The sequence below is a fragment of the Mytilus edulis genome, chromosome 7 (genome assembly GCF_963676685.1).
Source record: "Mytilus edulis chromosome 7, xbMytEdul2.2, whole genome shotgun sequence".
Taxonomy (NCBI): Eukaryota; Metazoa; Mollusca; class Bivalvia; order Mytilida; family Mytilidae; genus Mytilus; species Mytilus edulis.
The window spans coordinates 70,891,983-70,910,281 of record NC_092350.1 but is presented as its reverse complement, the minus strand read 5'-3'; the positions used below and the strand labels follow the sequence as shown (position 1 = coordinate 70,910,281).

At 30.3% G+C, this 18,299-nt stretch overlaps 1 protein-coding gene across 3 annotated transcripts; it reads left to right on the top strand.

Annotated features, from left to right (window-relative positions):
• Window positions 1-11,454: 11,454 nt before the first annotated feature.
• On the top strand, window positions 11,455-18,043 carry LOC139482119 (uncharacterized). Of its 3 annotated transcripts, none has more exons than XM_071265797.1 (8): window positions 11,455-11,611; window positions 13,346-13,532; window positions 14,082-14,179; window positions 14,318-14,383; window positions 14,908-14,994; window positions 15,978-16,097; window positions 16,603-16,689; window positions 16,773-18,043. In XM_071265797.1, exons 2-7 carry the CDS (start codon window positions 13,364-13,366, stop codon window positions 16,687-16,689), a joined length of 627 nt encoding a protein of 208 aa, XP_071121898.1. In that variant the 5' UTR covers window positions 11,455-11,611; window positions 13,346-13,363; the 3' UTR covers window positions 16,773-18,043. The 3 variants fall into 3 exon arrangements, with proteins under 3 accessions (XP_071121898.1, XP_071121897.1, XP_071121899.1); XM_071265796.1 differs by having other exon boundaries at window positions 16,603-16,716; window positions 16,800-18,043; XM_071265798.1 differs by lacking the exon at window positions 16,773-18,043 and having other exon boundaries at window positions 14,085-14,179; window positions 16,603-16,721.
• Window positions 18,044-18,299: the final 256 nt, after the last annotated feature.

Sequence of the window (18,299 nt, the reverse complement as noted above, 5' to 3'; positions counted from 1 at the left end):
TTGTTTGTCGGCTTGAAACGATGGCAATCTTTTTGGTTGGAAGTCTGATATGTAGCTTGCTCTTACTTAGACTTATACATACTTATTTTTGGTTTCAGACACTTTAGAGTTTTCTTGCAGTACCGATCTGTAGACGTGTCAATATGAATTTTGTTTAATTTGTGATTCTATTGATGATTTACAAAGCGTTAAAAGAGAGTGTTCTTAGGAACACAGATAGATGCTGAGCTGTTAGAACCTGTAAGAGCATGAACTGCTGGTAAAGGAACAAATATTTGATAATAAAAAAAAACTATACATGCACAATAAACATGGTGCATCGCCAACCATAATTTCCACTGGTTATAGAACTCGTAAACAGCACATAGTTGTTCCATGTATAGAATACAACGAACTGTCAGGCCATCTTTAACCCTCTAACATTAGTCCTCTTAAATTGTTAATCCGTATTTAGAATAAAAAGCCTGAAGATATCATATTATAAGCCCGGTACCTTTGATAAGTATGCTTAAAAGGACACTATGATCTTTGTATACCAGAGACTAAATTCTTTGAGGTAAACAACTATAGTTTATCGTATGGCCTTAAAGCAATAGCCAACACTGTATAATAAGCTATAAAAGTTATAAAACAATTTTAATTAGATACCCAAAAGCTTGATTCATGCTCTAAACTACAAACAAAAGCAAATATCATAAAAAGCAACTAACGACAACCATAATGAATAACAAATCAATTTGAAAGATATCAGGCATATGATCGTTTGTTTACGTTAGACACGCGTTTCGTCTACATAAGACTCGTCGGTGACGCTCGAACCAAGAAAATTTTCGAAGAATATTTAAAAACACGATATCCTATTTAAAATACGGCTTAGGTAATATATACGCCTGAGGTAGAACATTTATTGCATTTCAAATATCTACGAAGATTTCAAAATTTGTCAACTGAATGAATAAGTATCCCCATATATTAAAGTATTTGTAGCATGTCAACACACAGGCTCTTGACGTGGTTCTAGCACATACACCATGCTTCCTCTAAAATACTGACTAAATTGGTATCATTAATAAGTCTATCGTATGCGATGGTTAAAACGGTGGAATATTTAAAAGGTGGACATATCTCACGTTAAAGTTCATGGGGAAAATATCAGATTTGACACATGTTTGCGTACTTTTAGTTGCAAAACTAAAATGTGCATTGGTCCAATTAAGAAAGAAGTATTTATTAATCTCTGCCTATTGTTAGTGCAAATTGACCAAGAATAATAAGATATTGTTTTTTTTACCAAGACTAAAAAAACGTTGACATCTCAGCTTCTATGGTCCTTTGATTTTTATTAATACTTTGCGTAATATTTGTACCCAAAAAAAATGCCTTCATGGTTATTCATACTCTTTTTCGAAGCGTTTAGGTCCGTTAACAACTTGAGGGAAATTAACAGAGAAAGCGATTTCGGAAATTTGATTGAAAAGGGGGAGTGTGTAAAAGTGTATAAAATCCAGAATTATACAGTGATAGCGATATGTATTAAAAGAGTTATGAACTTTTGAATAATACGAACATCATTAATTTGGGTTTCAAGCCGAAAATATCTATAATGAAAAATAAGTGAAAAATTGGCACCATTTTTATAAAAAAAATCCAAAAATGTTACAAAAATCTTCTTTTTTTTCGCAAAAATTACTTCTTTCATGAAAAGTATTATTTTATACATTGACATATTAAACGTACATAATTTTTGCATTGTGACAACAGAAAATAGAGCTTCATGTTAATTTTACACGCTTCAACACTGTTGCTCATTTTTCAATTTGGAATTATTTCTCGATTTTAATTCAATTTTTACAAAAATTGCACCGTACGATTTTTTTACGACCGACCAAAAATGGAAGTTCATATATTATACTGTAACATATAAAAAAAATTAGCTGTGTGTTAGGTGGGTGCATTAAAGTCACTAACTAAGCGTCATTTCTGAAAATGTCACTCGCCTATAATTGATTTTTCTGTTTAAAAGGTTTACAGCCTTGAAATGACGTTTTCGTCTGATTCACATGAAAAGTAATCTGTCATTTATACCTGGATTAAATTATATGCTACATTAATTTTCGTTAATTTTCTAGTGATCACACCTGATTGCACTTTGCCACCTGGTGTTTACATTTGAAATAGCATATAAAGATTTAAGTATCAAATTTGTTTTAAAAACAGCTGTTGGTCGCTATCTAATTTACAACCGTTAAATAGATACTTTACAAAAAAACATGATAATACATGGAGATTTTTAGTTATAAATTATAAGTGCTAACTTTGTGTATAATTATGTTTACTTTATAGTTATTTTTTTTTTTTAACTACAAAGTTCCAGTTGGTCTTGGAACGGTATCTGTACATGCAGCTTTTTGGTTTCAGCTTGGGTGTTTCTAATGCAGATTGGCTCAGATGTGTGATTATAACGCATGAGTTTTTTTTTATAGTGTTGTTTTCATTTTGTATACCCTTCTGTTTAAATTTTACTTAAATTTTACATTATTGGGAATAGTAGATGTCAGTTTGTTTTACTATACTGTATGTAATACCGATAACAAAAACTTTTTCTTGTTGGTATCTTAGTCAGATCAATTTACATGTTTGTTAGAATTTTTAAGTTTTTTATGTTGTATGTTTGAGATGTATGTTTGAACAATTGTGACTGCTGCTTGGGATATCAATTAATGTCACATTAACCAATTGGCTTGCTATAAAACCGGATTGAACCCACCATTTGATACAGATCATATATGTACCAAGCGAAAAAATATGTCAGTTGTGTTTTATTCGTTCTTTTTGTCGAAATAGTCAAGTGTTAGATTTTGAATAAACGTTGAAATTATGTTGTTTTGTTAATACTTTTATTTTCATTTGCGGTGTCCTCTTTACTATGAAAACATAAAAAGCGACTCGTTACTGAATTGAGGATCATTTGTGGATTGCTGTACAAATTTGCTTCGATCATCTGTTGTATAATATATGAAAAAAAAAAGACAAAACCAAAATGAAAAAATAGAGATTATTGAGTAATAAAAAACAAATACATTGGAACTAAATTGCAACTAGTTAGTTTCTACTCAAATCTAAAAAACAGTTCTATATATTTATCCTATTTTGTTAAGAAAAATAAGCATAATTTATTTTGGATGAATATACATGTAATCTTAAGTAAGAATCTTTTAGACCTATACAATAGGCTCGATTGAGACACTTCTCAAATAGGATGTGGTGGGTTTTCAAGCACTGCATTGCTTTTGTATATAACTATCTAAATTTTAAAAACGAGACGATTATTTCAACTTATACGTTATCACGTTTTCTTTTAAATTCTGTATTATCATCAAACCAGAAGAAATATTTATTATATTCAATTAGAAAATTAGGAAAGAAAAATAACGTGAAAAGATCGGTGTTGTGGTCCAAAAACAAAGAAAGTAATCAAGAAATACAAAGTAATATTAATCTAATTCGCTAAATGCGAAATATAACTTTCCGACTATATCATAGTATATCAAAGTTTTGATTTGTTTATGTTGTATATAAATAGAAATAACCGCCAAATAATTAAAGCATTGCATCTTGACTTATATTGCATTCTGTATTATCAATAGAATTTGATGATGTTCGTATTCAATTGATAGTTACTGAGCTAAGTCAGAAAATAATTTGATATGGAAAAGGCAACGGCTGTATGTGATTGTTTGACCAATTTATTTGTTCAAAGGTTTGTATGAGTATGTTGAATAAAGCCATATATTGCCACTATTTATAGCAGTATTGCTTTTTATTCGTAGCAGAGTTCTTTTTAGGACGTTATTATAAACATCAATTTTTATTTTCCACCAAATTTACCTAAACCATTTACATGTCAATAGGTTTTTTTGACCGTGAAAATATAGCGCATGCGTTAACGTCTAACGTTTTACTGATTAAATTATTCAAATAAGGACATTGCCCGCATTAAATAATATAAACATTATGTCTTATTATCTATTTATGGCTTTTTTCTTTATGGCCATTAAATTATTGATATTAAATCAGTATTTTGAAAAAGTCAAAAAATAAAATTAAAAAATAGTGAAAGTAATAAAAGGTAACAATCATTAACACGTCATTTATTTTGAATGTACTGATAATTTATTTGGTAGTACCTAAATGGTATAAAGTAGGTTGAACATAACATTATGTAAAAAATAAGTCAGATATAAATAAGTGTCCATGATCTCAAAGTGACTTAGCAAAATATGAGTTTCGTTGCATGTAACAAAAATAAATTATTATCAATTTAACATGAACATGACAAAATTTTACGGATAACACAGAATGCAATATCAGTCAAGATGCAATGTTTTAATTAGTTGTCAATGAAAACGTGTATTAGTTTTCTTTTAATAAAAATCTTTATCTTAGCTTGAGAAATTGAGAGGAATAAATGAACAAATGATATCAGCAATGAATATAAAAGGCATTCTCTCCCAGTATTAACATAATTATGAGACTGGATACTCATACCGCTTAATTGTTATCATCTGCTCAAAGACTCGTGCAAGTTCAACAATAATTTTAGTGTTTGATGATAAGAAAAACCTTGAAGCTCCCCGGGAGAGATAATTTTCCAATTTTTATTTTTTATTTTCCTTTATAACTTTTTCTGATTTATTAACATATTTTACAGAAAATAAAATTGATGCATGAATTTGCAATAACCTTTAGTAATGAATTCCTCCAGTATCTCGATCCATTTATTGTTAAGAAACGCGTGAAGTTAGTCACCCATAAAAAAAAAATTTGCGAGGTGTGAACGAGCTCTTTCATCGATATGAAAACATAAAATATCTTCATTGCATTATTTGATTTAAAAAAATAACCAAAACTAAGTAGTCCTTAGTCTAGACAAGTTTCAAATTTATGTATTAAATCGAGGCGCTAATTTGCAACCAGATTAATACCAAATTCGTCAAAGTAGAATCAACATGTGCATATTATTAAAGACCACGTTTGACGACGTTCCGAATTTTTGATTGACACACTATTTATGTTCAAGGTTCGACTATATTCGAGTACTGAAAAAACCCTCAATTGGCGGCACAAAACAAAATAACATGAACATTTTTGAAAGCACATTTCACTGTATATTATCTGTTTTGAAAAAAGACATGAACAATTTCCTAGAATATCTATATTTCATCAAATTACATAACATTAATGCATAGAACTTATTCTAAGTAATTTAGTTTTTTCTGAATTGTGAAGTTGGAAACTGCAGTATGGGGTCTATTTTTACTAATTTTGGAATAAAATAAATTGTGTACATATCGCGCGAAATGAATTCTGAAAGAAGACAATAGTATTAAAGGGAGAAATAACACACAAAAAATCAACACTTGCAAACAAATGATTTACATAAATTTACAGAACTCCGGTTGCGTTAAACGTTCCTGACTATTTTGTTGCGTCCTTCCTGTTACCTGGTAAGTAAAATTCTGATCAAAAGATCAATAGTCTTAGTTTCATCAGTGGACATTGATTTTCTGTGGGTTTTAATTTAAATACATTGTAGTTACTGGACTGGTCATGTTTCTGGGGGCAGAGGTCCTCACAAGTTTGGAAAGCTCAGAGTTTATGGAATACAGTATTATAACCATGATAACATTAGTTTACGTATTATAAAAAAATTATTTGTAAATTGTAGAGAAAATTTAAACTCGTCTAGTACTGCTTGGCTCTATAGTTTGACTGTTTATCAAACCCAATCATAAATGTCACTAGCAAACTAATTTTGATCTAAAACGATTAACTTAATCTGAACAGCTCTTGAAAGACTGAACAGTTAATTATTAAATCCTATTAAATTTTTCTGTCAGTTAGCAGACTTATCGACTGCGGTAATTCAATACTGTGCAGAGAATTCCCTTACAGTCAATTAAGATCTGTTCAGTCTATGGTCAATAGTGTTATTTAACCTGCAGACTTCAACATCATACTAATTTGTCTGAAATACTACTTAACAATACTGAATTGAATGTAAAGCTGATTATTAGTACGCTAAGACTCAACATTTTCGAATCAAACAATTTGGAAAACTAATCTACCTCAAAATCATTTAGAACCATTAAGATACCCAATGTATCAAAACCACTATTTAAATAGTATATGTTGATATCAAAATAAATCAAACGTTTCATATTTGATTAAAAATTAATCATTGTTACCACGTTGGTCGTACAATCCAGTCATTTTTTGTTTGCTATTTTTACTTCTTTTTCAAAGAGTTATATTATATATAATTAACCAATCAAATCTATTGTCCGGTAACGGAATAATGGCACAAGTTGTGTGTATCGTTACAATAGTTAACAAAGAACTAGTGGTTCGCCTAGAAAACGAGGAAAATCTAACTTTTATAAACGAAATAAAAACTACAACAGTTCAGGTGCAAAGCATCGTGTCGACAAATGTTAAGCACCCATTAGACAATATTTTGTTTTAATTGTTTTTGTTAGAAAGCTGTCTCGATGTACAAGATTTTAAAACTTAAAGGAATAATGGAAGTGTAAACAAATATCCATATTATTATCGGTAGTTTCAGAACTAGGCATATGTAACTGAGCTGTATCTGCATCACAAACTACGTCACTATATACACTGATAATGAAATTAACGGTACCTTTAATGTTGGACCAGTTGCGTATTGCAATAATGTATGTCCCTTCGGTGATGCTCTAGCCAAAATATTTGAAAATCCATAAACTTATAAAAAAGAATATGGACTAATGAACCAAAAACGACAAAAGTATAGCCATAGTCGTGCAAGGAATCAGAGCTTTGCATGAGGAATATCTTTCCCTTAATTAAAAATATTTTCAAAAAATATTTAAGCATCAAATTTTAATAACACAATATTCGTATTTTCATTAGAACAGACACACAAGCAAGCGGAGCTAACTTGTTATTCCATATTTCAAATTTACTTTAAACGACCAGTTAATATATGAACTGAACATCAACGAACAATAAATGGTAAAAAGGTACTTACAAATAATGTAAAGACAAAAAACAATCGAAAAACCATAGTTAAAATATAACAATGATATAATACCCACTTTTAAAAAATATAATGTTATTTTAATTACAACAGCTCTAAAAAAAAAACAGGTTTTTTTTAACTTTATTTTTCAATCTTATCTACAGTACTGTTCAGACAATTCGCTTGCGGTCTATTAAGACCTATTGAGTTTTGGTTCAGAATGTCCAGGAGTTGTTATTTACCTGTACGAAACATCAACATACTGGACAATAATTGATTGACTGCAAGCAAAACGTCTAAACAGTACTGCATTTTCAAGTGGAAAATATAAAAAAAAATAAGCTCTTAACAAGGCTTAACGTTTTTTTTTTTTTTTTTTATTTAGACTTTTCAGACTTTTAGACGATGTAAAGTTCAAAATGCTTAGATTTAAATTCATTAACTAGTAACCGCATTAAAGAATGATCGCTACCGACAGTTACCTGAAGCGAAGCAAGCACAAAGTTCTTAGCAAGGCGATAAAGTAACTCAGGGAACAATGAAATTCAAATTTGATAATACTTTTTTTACTACACTACAAACATGACAAAAGAGGCAGTTGGACAATGACAAAATCACTCGCAGAAGAAAACCCAACAATACCAGTCAAAGCAAAACAAAAAGTTACTGAAAGAAAAGAAAGTTTACAAAATACTACTTAATAAATAAAAAGAACAGGATTCTAATGTACCTCACCGATTAACATATTTTATTATCCAAGTATGATCATTCAACAAAAATACACATCGTCGTGTTTAGCATATACTAACTCATAGTCTAAAGTAGTCGATATGAAGACAAATGAATCTAACGGATTCAAATACTTCCTACACATTATAACTCATCAATGCTAAGATATAAAGGCGTTAAGTTGATTCAACATATTGATAAATACAAAGTATTAGAAAACATAAATTACGCGTCTGACAGAAAAACGCTCGTTTGATAGATATTATCAGTGAAAAGCTGATAACTTAATATACAATGTATTGTGTTTAGTAGTATTTGAAGACATTGTGACGGAAATATTTGTTAGACGAACGAATGATTTAATAGGGTGAATATAGTTCGCTCCTAGAGCATGAAGAGTAAGGATATAGTAGTATATGCTATGCAAAATACTGAGCTACACCAACTCCTAAAATGCCGGGCTACTCTTGTGTGCACAACAACGGTAAGCAGATCCTGCCCCACATTTGTCACCCGTCATGGAAAGTGGTAATCTCATTTTGCGATGCCACAATTGATGAAAGAGACAGGATTTTTGCTACGAAAAAAATCCAGATACATATCCGTAGTTATCTTTGTCACGTCAATTCCTTAGATGTCAACAGAAACATGATTTAAGAGCTTGGTAACTATCAACTCGTGGTTCTATAGCTACTTTATGAACAGCAAAAAGTCTAAAAATGAGGCAGAGGAAGCCGTGTCTGTTGTTTCCTTTATTTCTAGTTCTGGTGGATATATTATTGGAACCCAATCAGAAAAATTGGTTTGTTAATAGAAAGAGCATCATTAATATATTATAATGTGAAATTAAATGATCTGGCTTCTTTGATCCTCTTGTTTGTGACAAGTGCCTGAAGGAACCCCGACTCATATGAAAATACAAATAGGTCGGCAAGGAGAGGCACACAATTCGTTCCCATAGGAAGGTCGACAATTTGTTGAAAAGTTTACCTCCAAATTCAACAAATATGTTGTAAAGAAGAAACTCCAGCATACTGATCACTTGTTCCTCTATGTAGCAAATTTTACTCTTTTGTTCACTTTTAACAAATTTAAAATATGCCGTGTGGTATCCCAAAGTAATAACTCTAGAGCGTATGCTACCATTTTTATGTTGAAAAGCATTCTGGATTATTTCGTTGAGACGATTTTTCAATTTCACATATGGAATGGTGGTATACAGTGTTGATAAAATCAAAAGTTTTGATAGAATTAATTTCAGAAAAAGATCGAGATTTAAATTATCACGAAGTTCTTTCGAGTTTTTGAGAATCCACATATGTTTACGTGAGTAAATAGTTTTACAGTATTTCTGAAGACTCTCTTTCACTGCGAACATTTGTCATTCTAATGGACAATTCTTAAGTCGCACATGCAGATGAGCCGGCAATGTATTGTTGTTTGTATGGAATTTTGTGAAGCTTAGGTATCCAATACAAACAAGGTAAGTCCTTTAAGACGATTCAAAAGTAAATTAACAAAAATACCGAATTCCGAGGAAAATTTTTAAACGGAAACTTAATAATCGAATGCAAAATTAAAAGCTCAAACACATCAAACGAATGAATAACAACTGTATAAAGGCATCTAAAGGAGATGTTTCCTGCTTCATATCTTACATGTGGTATGTCAATTGAATTTATACACCGAGAGTCATAGAGACCTAGAGTTTTGATATTCAGTCCTTCGTTCCTTAGCAGGAAATTATGTTTTAGGTCATGTTCTCAATTTAAAATGTTGCTTGGTATCGTTACTTCTAAATGACAGTAATAATTTACGTAAAACGTTTTTGCCAAATAATTGGTTACAACATGGCAAGATCATGTTTTGACACGTTTTACGTAATTTATCATTTGAAACCGGAAGTTATTTTTTGTTATCATTAAGTAGAAACTTATATCCTTTAATTTTTTTATTGTTTATCAATAATCTGTTTATTTAAAGAAAAAAATTTTGGAATCATTGTGAGATAAGTCATCTTCTTACACAAGACCTGCTATTCTTGAGTTAAATTATGTTATGATAGAAAGACCATCGATTTTATCTAGCAGAAACTTTCGAAATTCTAGGTCTTCAATGCTCTTCGAATTCGTACTTTACGTCACTGACATTTTAAGAAGAAACGCGCGTCTGGCGTACATCATATTAATCCTGGTATCTATAGTGAATATATTTACAACACTGGTTTTAAGCCACTGTTGGTGGAGCTTTCAGAGTATCGCCAGCCCAGGAGTAAGTACGCTGTGTTGACATGAGTTATCATTGTAATAGTCAAAATTATCAACTAGCTATTTACTAAACTTTAAATTTTTCGACATACTAAGGATTTCCTACCCCAGACAGGAATAAGTAACATTAGCTGTATTTTCAAAATAATTAGTTCTCAATGCTCATCGTCGTACTGTGTTTGCCGTTCTGACTTTTTGATTCGAGCTCCATTGATTAGTCTGTTAATGACAAAACGAGCGTCTTGCTTACAACACTTACAATATTTTGATCCTAGTATCTATGCTGAGTAAAATTACTGGGTAGATGTAACTGATGGGAAAGATTACCTCCATGAAAGAATCGATAGTGCGTTTATTGTTCTCTAAACAAAAATACTCTGCTTGAATGTCCTTTTTTATAAATCATATCGTCTTGAGACAGGCATAAACATACACTAAGATCCCACATCTCATTCCTTAATCCAACAAAGAAAGAAATTATATACACGCTTTTCAAAGTAGTCGTAACAGTGTTTTCAATAGTTTAGTTAGCCAAAATAATCATTGTTACGTCTAGCTGATTCCAACATTATAGCTAAACGTGTAAAATGATATAATGATATTAAATACTATTTGTAGTACAAGTTACAACCATATGTACACTTACGTTTACCCGTTTAGTGCACCCCAAACAGCTTTACTGTAATGGCAATTTTTGGGATCATTTTCATATAAAAAATAATAATAAAAAAGTCATGTATGCAATTAAACATGAAGACGTGTATGCATTCTACCAATGTATTTTCTTTCTTTTTTTCTATTTTTCCATCGTTCTCAACAATATATTGTTCAATGGAAATAAATACTTCTAGGTGTTAATGTATGATTTTGATCAACAATATTAAAATGCCAGTGATATGACTTTCGGGAGCAACCGTTTTTTTAAATAATCGTCAGAAGGCATGTTCAAACCCACAGAACAATTAAGTAACAAAATGAAAAAAACAAATATTTGCAATACCTCCTTATATTTTTGTCAGGAAGCTAAATACATTTAAAAAAAAATGTGATTTTCTTTCACGTTCAACTATGACTTTTGATTAGTGAGCTTTTAATATCAAATTCAAACTTCAAATATTGAAACTCAAATTTTAATTTGAGGTTTTGAATATGCTTTCTCAAATAGTAGTTATGAAATTATGTCTATTTAGTGTGCAAACATTTTGCATTTACATTTCAATCACATAATTGCATTCATTCGGTTAGTTGCTCATTTCATAAAATTAAAATCGTTTTATTAAATGCTGACGAGTTTAAAAATCTTGGGAAAAAAACGAAGCGAATTAGAGCAGTTTATATAATCTGCAAAAATATGTAAATTTTTTATTAAATAACTGCTTACATAACTTTTTAGGGACTATGAACTGTAATTTCACGGGTTTGAAACATGTCAAGGAGCCTGGTCACGTTATACTGATGCCTGTATAAAAGAGAATCCACTGCGGAGGGGATTTAAAGATAAGGATTCCTGCCTTGCATTCCAGTTCCAGATAAACGTTCAGCTATCCATTCGGTAAGTCTTATTGAAAGAACAAAGAAAAATAATCGTTAACTGAAATACTAAAATGTTTAATAAAATATTTAACAAGAGATAAAGGTTAAAACATGAATTATTTAGAAAGATTTATTGACCATTTAAATTTCTTATCTGAAATGTCTGAACAATAAAAGGTGTTCTGTTACTGTTTAAACAGTTGTTCAGTATTTAAACATCGCTGCCGTAAACAAAATCGATATCAAATACTTGTGCAGGAGATTCCAATATGTGTGATTGTTACATAATTTTACATTGGTCTCAATTCAAGTAATGGTATCCGGAAAAGTAAAAAAAAAAGAAAAATTTAGATATGAGAAGTGCTTAAGTAATGCAGTTGTCCATCTGAATATCGTTGCCTATTCTAAAGTGCCTACCTTTTAGTTTTGTTTTATTTTTATAACACAGGGATTTTTCTGTTATAACTGTTACCAGTTAATATAGCCAGAAATCATTATTTAAAGTTCTTAGCATGATATGGTACACATTATTACAATAGGTGAAAATATCGATGTAATGTTCTTATGAAGCTTTAAAAATACGCTCTGGATAGGATTGAAGCACATTATATGTTCTCTTTTTTTCTGGAAATCTACGAAATATTGTAGCTTTTAATATTATCATAGGCAAAGTAATTGCCACTTCATTCTATAAAATGATTGTTTGGCTGCATAGGCAATGCTGCCATGAAAAAGGGCAAATAAAGTACGAAAGTGAAAAGCGACACGAAATTCCGAAAATTTTCAAAAACAGCTGCGGGTATCTACTCATAAAAGTATCCTTAGTATTTCCAAAAATCATAAGTTTGGTAAACATTTCATTTAAAGTTTTGATAATGCATCTTCCTCTAGGTATTTAAATGTCCAAGGTAATACCAAACGCAATTACTAAATGGCATAATACGTTCTCTGCTAAACAATTGATTTTCAAACAGTTTAATTTTGAAATTTTTATCCATTAACGATACTTGACAGAGATGTGTTTATGCTCCTGAAAACAAGTTTACCCTTACGTTTGTCTTCCTTTTTTTTCCAACAATTATGTCCTTGTTTGTCATTATCTTTTTAAGATTTTCTTTTTCTTTTTTAAATATTAAATCGTTTCCTCAAATTATACTTTAACTTTTTTTATATTCGGGATTTTTATGCCCTACCATACCAGTATTTTGCTATTGCCGTAACCCATACAATAATATATACTTAAATCTGAAAATTTCCATTAACAATACTATTTTTTTCATTCCTTTCTGGTTAAAACGAGCAATTCAATAGACATAAATATATCATTTTTATCCTGGTATCTACGATGAGTCTCTTTACAACCACTATGTCGATGCTCCTGGTAGTGAAGTTTTTATTACCCGAGGGTATCACAAGTCCAGTAGTCAGCACATCTGTCCTGACATGAATTATCATTGATATGGTCATAATTACAAATTAACTGTTTACAAAACTTAGAATTTTTGAAATACTAAGGCTTTTTGTTACCTCAGGAATATATTACATTACCTGTAATTGGCAAAACGTTTAGGAATTTTGGGTCCTCAATGCTTATCAACTTCGTACTTATTTGACCTTTTTAACTGTTTTGGATGCGAGCTTCAATGAATAGTCTTTTGAAGACGAAACACACGTCTGGCGCTAATACAAAATTTATATCCTGGAATCTATCAGTTTATTTAGATTTTTTTTTTTTATTTATTTCTTTTTATAGGATTGAAAAAGCCTATTTATGAAGTTCTATACCATGGAATCGAAAGTTGTCACTGCAAAAGAAAGATTGGGTGCTACTCTCAAAAGATATGGTGCAATACAGATACTTCTTGGCTTAGGTTGTTTGATCATGGCATTCGTTTCAATAGGAATTGACAAGAAATTTTGTGACAACTTAGGGAAGAAAGGTATACCTTCTTTCACTTGAATATCATTAAAATTGTTGTATTTTACAAGTTGATCGCTGTATAATATTTCAACAAAAGTACAAATGTATAAATAAACATTGAATGGAGAATATATTTTTCGCCAATGCGCTTCGGTCGAACAAACAATAAGAATATCGTTTCTTATTCTTTAATAGTATAATACATTCAAAATTATACGATTTTTAAAGTAAAATACAACAGGGTAAAATCTGCAATAATTTGAACTCGCATTTTAATTTTTTTAACTGAATTACATGTAAACAGGATTTCTTTTTACTAAATTAGAAAAACCAAAATAGCATTTTAGTCTTAAATAACAAAATCGCAATAATAATTGCACTCAATAATTTCGGAATTTACAGTATTCCGTATCTATCATCATGCAATATAAAGGGACTCGGAACACTAGAAATGTTGTTAGATATATGCGATTAATGTCCTTCGATGTTAATATGCAAACATGAATATAAGTTATATCTCACCGATAATTATTTTTTCATACAAATTAATACATCACATTTTTTGTAGAAGTTATTATTACAAATTCCACTATACCTACCTTCACGTTTGATAAGAAAACCATCATGCTTGGACTAGATGGAGGATCCGTGGTGTCTGCTATTTGGGTAGGTAAAAACGACGTTTATAAGTATTTTAGCTAACGCCAAACTCTGTAATTACAGAAATCTATAGTAAATTGTTATCCTAGGTGAACAATCTTTCGTCAAAAAATGTATAAATGTCTTATTTTTTATTTATCATAGGTTGTTGTCACAGGAATTGTCCCAGCTTATATGGCAAGAAATTCAGACTACAGCTTGATTAGAACTGTAAGTTATTTTAAATAGATAATTTCGCACTAGGAAAATGAAAAAAACTTCCTGTTAGTCTACAATATTTTATGTGACTGGTTATGAAATTACAACTCTCCAATTTAGACCAATTGCCGTAAACGATAGCAAGTATAGGTCACCGTACGACAATGACCTATTCCCAAACATCATATTAAGCATATCATGGACTTGGAATGACAAACATGAAACTATTCAAACGAGAAAACTAACTGTCTGATTGATACAACACAATCAATGAAAAACAAATATGATCAACATTACCAAAAGACAACGGTATACAGATTAAGTGCATTTATAAATGTCGGAATATTTTAAATAAATAAGTGAGTAAATCAAATATTGATACCATTTTCTTTGGAATGTTGGTCACAAAAAAATGAAGGAAGAAATCCAATATTTCTTTACAAATTGCTTTATGATGTTGAAAGCTGCAAAACAACCCAGCAGACACGCATATCAAAAGATACATCTGATTGCTATTTTCTTTTTTTTTTCCATAGAAAGTGGTATTCATGGTTTTTAGCATTATGGCGACATCATTGTTCGTACCCATTATTATTGGTGCAGCAACAGCCAACTATATACTTGTAAGTTCAAACATATGTTCAACACTTAACCGTCATGAAATTTGAATATGCTATTTATATTAAGAAGGATCTATTCATGATATTTTAAATTTTATGTCATGCACTATCATAATGTTTAAGTGCAAGTCGTCTAACTATCTATGTAAAATGAACGAAACATGAGCTAGGGCAAATGTTTATCATTAATTTGTCAATATATGATCTTAAATTTACCAAAGCTTTTAGCGTGACAAACAGTATAGAATGAAATTCAAAACAGTGTGGCTGTGGTCATTGATTGACACATTAAATTCATCCATTGACTGAGACAATTTAGGTGAACGTTTGTATGTAACGACCACTGATCACTATGTACTTTTTAAAGACTCTTAAACTATGGGGTCACCAAAGGTTCTCAACACCTCAATAAAGTAATTCGAAAAAAATAATCAGAAATAACATGATGTTTTGATTTATACCAATTATATAAATCAAAACATAAAGGTTATTCCTGATTATTTTTTCGAATTACTTTATAATTAAAGGCGTTAAGAAACCTTTGGTGACCCCACAGTTTAAATGTCTATCGTAGGTACGTCGTGAACAGTGGGCGTTACAGACAAACGTTCACGTAAATTGTCCCAGTCAATGGATAAATTTAATGTGTCAATCAATGGCCACAGCCACACTGTTTTGAATTTCATACTATATGTCAAAGAATATCAGTGCAATTTAAAGGAACGCATTTTTGCATTAGATAAATTTGCGCAAGCCGATAAAACTTATTGAATGCCGTGCTTTGACCTATAATTGTTGACTCTTTATACATAATGACACGGATAGAAATTTTTCTAATTGACACTCATTATGCTCATACCACATTTTCTTATCTTTATATTGAATGCAGGAACTCCCACATTTTTCTGTGTATTTGCAAACCATTTTTTTAATCTATCATTACGTGTTGGAATATTTGTGTCTTCATTTTTTTTTCTTACTTGTAGCGTGATAGCCACATGGAATTACTTGTCATAACTGGCCTGGTATGCCTTCTAGAATTCCTTGTGTCCTTTGCTGCGTCACTTTATTGCTGTGCATCACCATGGGCTCCATGTAAACTAGCGGTATGATTGTTTTATTTTATAATAAAATTGAGAAGGGAAATTTGGGAATGTGTCAAAGAGAAAACCACCCGACCATAGAGCAGACAATGTTTTGATAGATGGTTTTCTTTATACCACTTCATTATAAAAAAAACGGATAATATTCGAAGTCTTCCGAAAAGTTCTTTTTTCATCTTTGATATACGTAAAATGTAACATGTTTCATGCATGCATCATGTTGCTTCTTTCATAAATACTTTAATCGACCTTTCCCGTCTCTCTATGCGTTTAGATTTAATATGTATTTTGACAACTTAATCATATCGAAATGTTTTGCCACCAAAACCAATGTGCTAGTTTAGTTAGAAATACAAAAAAGAAAAGACAAAAGATGGTTAATTCGTCTTAATGTAATTATTCAAATCTTGACGAAGAAACTAGAATTCATACCAAATAATAATGGTTGTGTGCATGGCTCACTTAAAAACATGAAGGAATGATCATTTTCGATCTTTATATATTTCAGAAGAAAGACAGAGAACTTAGAAGTGAGCAATTTGTTGACAACGAGAAGCAAATGACAAAACTAGAACTTCCAGAATATAAACCATAACCAGCTATCTCCAATGAACTATACCATAACTGTCAACCATAACCAGCTATCTCTAATAAACTATACCATGACTGTCTCCATAATCAGCTATCTCCAATGAGCTATACCATGACTGCAAGACCCACCATGATCTTTTATTACCCAAGACACTGCTTTTGTATTGCGTAGTTTACTTTATGTCTATTCTGTCTAAAAGTATTTTGAAAATAAAAAATGGCTAAGGGTCAGGTTTTTTTGTCAATATTCTAGTAATCAAAACTTAAATTAAAAAATAAATTATTACGTGTGTATCATTTATCACTAACTAAAATAAATAAAAAAAATTTAAATCAAAATAGGAAATGACAAAAACAATCCATTAACTATTTTATCAAGTATTTCTACTGCATAGTATATTTAACTTTGAGAATTTGGAAGAAACAAAAAACATAGGAGTTCATATATTCCCTTTATCTGCTTAAAACTGATATTTAATCAGATTATATAAACCTTCAACATATAATTATATGATAATTTACATATATATATTTATCTAAATATAACTATATAACAAAATTCTATTAACAAGTGTCAGTTAATTTAATTAGTATAATTCAAAACATGTTTAAACTAATGTTACATCAGTTATAGCGGGGGACACAAATGAGCGTTAAAATATAACATTGAATAATTTTTTTTATTCCTTTCGACATATGTATAGCAAATAGAGTAGAATATAGACTAAATAAACGCCGAAAAGTGTACATGCTACTGTTAGGTATGAATCAAGTATAAAATAATATAGACTTAATTACAGTCAAAAGCAATTGAATTTTCGGAGTCATTTAAGGTGGTACCCAACACTTTAACTAAAATTAATTTGTCTCGTTTAATTTTCTTAAAATTTTGACAAAGTATTAACTTTGGCCCTTTTACAAAAATATAAAAATTTCAAAAAATTTGAACCAACCGTTTTATCAGAAAAAATACACGGGTTATATAGCAGTTTGACAAACACTTATTTTGATCACTGAGAAGCTTAATATTCCCTTAACAACACAACGTAATTAAAACGTTTAGCTGATTTTACAGAGTTATCTCCCTGTAGTGTTAGGTACCACCTTAATAGATTATTGTTTACTTTATGCAGAATCGACAATTAAGGGACAATGCTAAACGTAAGAGAATTAATACATATTACGCAATTAAGGACAATTTTGTTGTAAACATGGAATTTAATGAACTTTGCAACTAGAGAGAAAACAACAGTGAATTCTTTGAACTTCTTATGTAATTTTGATCTATTTTTTGTATATTCATATTATAATATGATTATGTTTGCTTGCTTGTAATAATAAATTTTCATTTGAAATTAGTTGAGTATTTTGTAAGTTCTAATATACAGCATGCATTCCTCATTGAAAACTATATAAGGCATTGGGAGGCATATGCATGTTTGGAGTATGTTATCCCATGGCTCTAATGTCAGCTTTACACAATAAAAAAAAACCCAACACGAGTCACAATTGCATCATTTTTTAGAAAAATGTATTAATCGATATATAAGGAATAATTCAATGAAAATAATCATTAAATTGCTCCAACCTGCACTTAATAGTTATCAAAAGTAC

What these genes read in the sequence shown, in the direction of transcription:
- LOC139482119 (XM_071265797.1), top strand. Translation starts at nt 13,364, where the DNA reads ATGAAGTTCTATACCATGGAATCGAAAGTTGTCACTGCAAAAGAAAGA. An exon ending in TGACAACTTAGGGAAGAAAG is followed by an intron (nt 13,533 to 14,081) that starts GTATACCTTCTT and finishes CATTTTTTGTAG; the next exon opens with AAGTTATTATTACAAATTCC. An exon ending in CCGTGGTGTCTGCTATTTGG is followed by an intron (nt 14,180 to 14,317) that starts GTAGGTAAAAAC and finishes TATTTATCATAG; the next exon opens with GTTGTTGTCACAGGAATTGT.